Source organism: Galeopterus variegatus, unplaced genomic scaffold (genome assembly GCF_000696425.1).
Source record: "Galeopterus variegatus unplaced genomic scaffold, G_variegatus-3.0.2 Scaffold1545, whole genome shotgun sequence".
In the NCBI taxonomy this organism is placed as follows: domain Eukaryota; kingdom Metazoa; phylum Chordata; class Mammalia; order Dermoptera; family Cynocephalidae; genus Galeopterus; species Galeopterus variegatus.
In genome coordinates, this window is record NW_007727656.1 from 295,587 (window position 1) to 300,840 (window position 5,254).

A 5,254-nucleotide genomic window follows, 5' to 3' on the forward strand; every position below is an offset into this window, starting at 1 on the left:
GGCGGAGGCGCTGTCGGTACCCCTGGCGGCGACACCCGGGTGCCGGCGGCGCTGTGGCTGATACTCTGAGCCCAGGCTCAGCAAGCTGAACACCTGCCCGTTGTTCTCCCATTGGATCTTCTGGCGCCAGTTGCCCGGAGCCGCCGGTGGCTCGCGCTGGGGCTGCTGTTGGCCCGTGACCGGAGGGGCGCAGCGCACGAGCGCGCAGAACTGCAGTGGGCCGAGCAGGAGCGCGGTCCAGGCGAAGCGCATCGCTCCCTTTGCCGGATTGTCCCCACTCGGGGAGGAGGTGGCTCAGAGAAAATGAAAACGGGGCTCAAGTCAAGTGAGGGAGGGAGAAATCCTCAGCCAGGGAGGCGGATGGAGCGCGGGTATCTCAGTCCCCACGAAGGAGTTGCAAGGGTGGGCTGCAGACCCTTCTCCAGTCAAGGCGGCTGCTCGGACGTGGCACTCGTCTCTCTCCCGTTTCCCAATCCTCTGGAAGGCGACGGGGAGCGGCGCGGCAGTCCAGGCGAGCGGGCAGTGCCTGGAGTGAAGGAAGGAGGAGAGGTTTTAAACTTCTGGCACGTTTGCAAAGTTACACAAGCCGTTCTGGCCCGGCCGCCTCTCCGCTATTTGTTCACGTAATGCGATTGGAAACGTGCAAGGCGGACAGCAACTCGCCTCTGCCCCTCCCTCCCTGTCCTGTCCTCCTCCCCCAGACACGTTGCACAGGGAGCGTTAAGGGGAAAGAACAAAACGGAACACACATCCTGAGACACACGGCTTAATCTGGGGCGAACATGCAGGAATTTCAAAAGACTCAGACAGGCGAAGGCAGCCAGGCCATGGGGCGAAGCCAAAATATGCAGGGAGAAAAATGCTATTAGGTCACCAGCCCCGGAGAGGCGGGAAGCGGGGAGGTGGGGAGGGTGCTGGGGGCGAGAGTGGGGGTGGGAGACGATTGTGACTAACGTCTATCCATAAAGGAGTTAACCAGACAGATTTCTGAATGTACACTCACACGCTTTTATGGGAAGCGCCCTCAGCAAATAAACCCCAGGATATCAAATTTTGTTTTTCTGTGTGTAGGTAATATGATAAATGGGTTACAAATTTGTTTCCTACAGTGAATATTTTAATAACCAAAAGTGAAATTTTACAGGGAACAAAGCCAGCTAACGCTGGAGCAATGAATAAACCTGTCTCTTTTTTCAAAATGCCTCCTCGATTTGTACTTTGAGTGGAACTGAAGAACCATCCTTCATCTCCACGGAATCTACCAGGAAGTTTCATTAAAGGGGGCTAGAAAAAGTCTGCCTAAGAGAGTACTCAGAAGGCATCTTCAAGTAAGCACTGTATCTGACTTTTTTTCTTTTTCTCCTCTACACCTAATAAGGCTTGTTTTTTTAAAAAATTTAAACCAATTTTGTTAAATATTGATAGTAGTAATGCATCCCATGGTGTTTGATCTTTCAATCTAAACAAAGAAGTTGCTAAAAAACAGCCTTGGAATTCACATTTTGGTAAAAAGAAAGGAGTAGGAGTGGCCAAAAGGAGAATGGGTAGGAGGATAAATTATGCTGACTGGAAAGAGATGCTTAACGGACCAGTTATTCACACACTGCTCAGGGTTTGGGCAGTGCTGGAATCATTCCAAAGAAAAATTGCTATGAAATGGCTTGATTTAAAACTACTACTCAAAACCAGATTTCGATAACCTTTTTATTGGTCTCATCATTGGGCTGTTGTCTAGATATACTTCAATATTCATCTGTCTTAGTCTCTGCCTTTCCATATTTAATCACCACATTTTCATGGTATGGTAGACATCTGCTGAATTGACTACCACATGCCTATTTTCCTTTTTTTTTTTTTTTTTTAATGATTATAGGTATTCATGGAGCACAGCTATTTTTTCCTTTTTTTTTTTTTTTTTTCTGGTAAAAACAACTGGATTTTCCTTTGAGAAACTTTTTCCCCAGTTGCATGGTGGGACTGACTGAGCATTCATGAGACCTCCCCAATTCAAGCAGTGGTCGTGAAATCGAAGTTTGGTAATTAAACCGTCTCCCTAGAATTGGAATCTTGAGCAGAAGGACACTAGGTGGAAAATGTTGCTCCTCCCACTTCTAAACAAAGTGTTAGTTAGGTGTTGCTCCAGATCCCCCCTGAGCTGCTTTATGTTAGTCCATTCCAACACCCCGTTCTTCAGCTTTTCTTTCAATTCTTCCAATGTATTCCATTGTGGCTTACTATGGTTAGAGTCAATTTCTGTTGTTCACCACCTAAGGAACCTGACTGACACTAAGGGAGTTGTGGCTGGTTCTCCCAGCTAATCAGGTCACATGATTCTGAATCCAGGATGATGAGTTTGGCTCTTTTTGAGTCAAGTTAGATTTGTTCTGCTCAGGACCACTCAGCATCCTTGGTCATAAAGAGATACCAGATGTAAGCTTGCTAATGGATTGGCAAATCCATTGCTTATATGATGAAGATAAAAATTCAAGTGGAAATCCCACTGGTGGTGAGTCAGCTGTGATGTCTCCCTGTATAAAGGACAGAGATATACCTAGCTGTCATTTTACAGATTTTCTGCAGTGCTTAAAATTAAACTACTCAATTTCTCTAAACTCCCTAAGGAAGACGGGGTAAAAGAAGAAGAAACAGGTGTATATAATTTGGATGGACAAGCCAAATTATAGAAGAAGCAGGAAGGGAGAGGATATAATTATCTCTCATCTGAAAAAGATTCTGCATGCGCCCATGAACAGCTTTTTCCCCAGAAAAGTCCCAAACTGCTGTTACTCAACCACAGGTTCCTATGGAGGTCATGCTGGCAGGGTGGCCGACCAAAGTAGCTCCTAATGGGAGGGTAGAAAGTTTTCACTGGATCTCAGATAATAATACCCTTGTTTCCAATCATGGTGTTGTCATAAAAAAAAATTTAAAAATCAACTGTGTATCTTTGGACAGCTGATATACTCTCTCTGGCTCCTAGTTATCTGAATGATTGATTTAAGGATTAGCCCAAATCCTTTCTAAGGTATTGTTCCTAGTTTTAAAATATCGAATTTTTGTGAATATCTAAGTTTTCCAGATACTTTCAATTTATTAGGTGCAATGTTTTATTATGATTATTAATATTTAATCAAATAATTCCTTTAGTTGGACTTTAAAACATTGGATGCATTTTATGTGTGAGTTAGAGTCTGCAGACTGCAATTTTCTCTTTGTACATATTTTCCATCAGTGAAATTCCATACACATATATTTGTTTTACAAACATTTCTTGAATACATTTATGCTCTGAAGTGTAGTAAACCATAATGGCATTTTGTACACATGATCACTAAAAATTTATAGCTGAGTGATGTTGATTAATATTTTTTTAATTTGCTCCAACAGACTTAAAAATGTCTTGTCAGAGTATAAATAACTAACAAGCACAGTAATGATGCACAATATGTATTTTCTTTTAAACATGCACACATATGCACTCTTTCAGGGGGAAAAACATATTACCTTTTGTCACACATCCTAATAAAAAGCTTAGTTGATTTTTCTCTCTTCCATTTCCTTTAAACTCTCTCTGGCTTAAGACTCAGCCAGCTGAAAAACAAACATGTGGCTACCACATTGGGACAATAGAAAGTGTTTGCAAGTCCTGTGGGAGACAATCTGGCCACACGTTGTACTTTCTGTTCAATGACAAAACCAGTATTCACAAAATGGGAGAAAACATAGTTTCTTCCCACTCAACACTGTAAAAATAACAATAACTACAGATGCATCAAGATGCTTCCAGGGTTTTAGCTTTGGTAAAGTCCACAGCTGATTCCACTGTTAACCATGAGACTTTCTTTTTGCATACAATTCTGCATTATGTACCATACGATGAGAGATTGAATGATGCTTTTTTTGAGGTCCTAGCCCATCAATATCAAGTTTTCATATTTTCAAACTGCAATGTCTGGCCCATTGACCAAGAAATAAAACTTGGCATAAGGCAACTGGTATTTGTGTTCCTGGTATTTGTTAAATGCATTTATTTGTGGGATCTTTTATACAAATGTAGACTTATGCAGTGCTGTGGATTGAATGTCCCTCCAAAATACAGTGAAGCTTGACCTCCACTTTAACAATGTTAAGTGGGTGAAAAATCAGACTATGGCAATGTTGAAAGGTGTGGCCTTTAAGAGGTGATTAGATCATGAGGACAATGCTCTCATGAATAGGTTAATCCATTCATAGAGTAATGGGTTAATGAATGGGTTAATAGGTGAACAGCAAGTGGCTCTGGTAGCTCTATAAGAAGAGCAAATTGGAGAACTCTTGCCATTCTTCCCATGTGATAGTACGTATCACCACAGAACTCTGTAGAGAGTTCCCAGAACAGTAGAAGGTCTTCATCAGATGTACCTTCTGGACATTGCACTTCCCAGCCTCCACATTTATAAGAAATAAATGTTGTTTTTGTATAAATTACCCCACTTCAGGTATTCTCTTTTAAACAACAGAAAACTAATTATTACAGAAAATTTGTACCAAGAAGTGGGGCTGTTGCTCATAACAAATACATGAAAATATAGAAGAATCTTTGGAACTGAGCATAGGCTGAAAGATTTGGAAGAGCAGACTAGAAAATGCCTAGATTCTGGTAAGGGCTTAGAAGAGAAGACTAGGGAAAGTTTGGAACATTTTAGAATAGTTAAGAAGTAGTGACTAGAATGCTTATAGAAATATGGACTGTAAAGACCATTTTGAGGAGGTATCAGATGGAAATGAGGAGAAGCTTATTGGAAATTGGAACAAAGGTCATGTGTGTTATGAACTGGCAAAGAACTTGGCTGCAATGTGTCCACACCCAAGAGCTTTATGCAATGTGGAATTTAAGAGTGATAAACCAGAATATTTGACAGAAGAAATTTCTAAGCAGCAAAGCATTCAAGCAGATGCATAGCTACTTCTAACAGTTTACAATGAAATATAACAGCAAAGCCATGATGTAAAGGCAGAATTTATAATTAAAAGGAAAACAGAGGGTAAAAAATTGGAAAACTCTCAGCCTTGCCATGTAAAGGGGGAAAGGTTTGTTCAGGAGAGAATATCAAGGGTGTAGCCCAGCAACCACCTGCTGAGAAGATTAGTGCAGAGAAAAGAGACCTTCAAGAGAATGGAAGAAAGATCTTTTTTTTTTTTTTTTTTTTTTTTTTTTTCGTGTCCGGCAACGGATCGCAACCCCCAGTGTTGCCCCCGTACTGGCCCGGGACCG

At 41.8% G+C, this 5,254-nt stretch overlaps 1 protein-coding gene across 1 annotated transcript in view; it reads right to left on the reverse strand.

Annotated features, from left to right (window-relative positions):
• The window catches only part of LOX (lysyl oxidase), an 8,941-nt gene extending 8,347 nt beyond the window's left edge, over window positions 1-594 (reverse strand). The window contains exon 1 of the mRNA XM_008577582.1: window positions 4-594. Within this exon, the coding sequence (XP_008575804.1) occupies window positions 4-252 (249 nt within the window). The 5' untranslated portion in view covers window positions 253-594. The remainder of the gene's footprint in view (window positions 1-3) is intronic.
• Window positions 595-5,254: the final 4,660 nt, after the last annotated feature.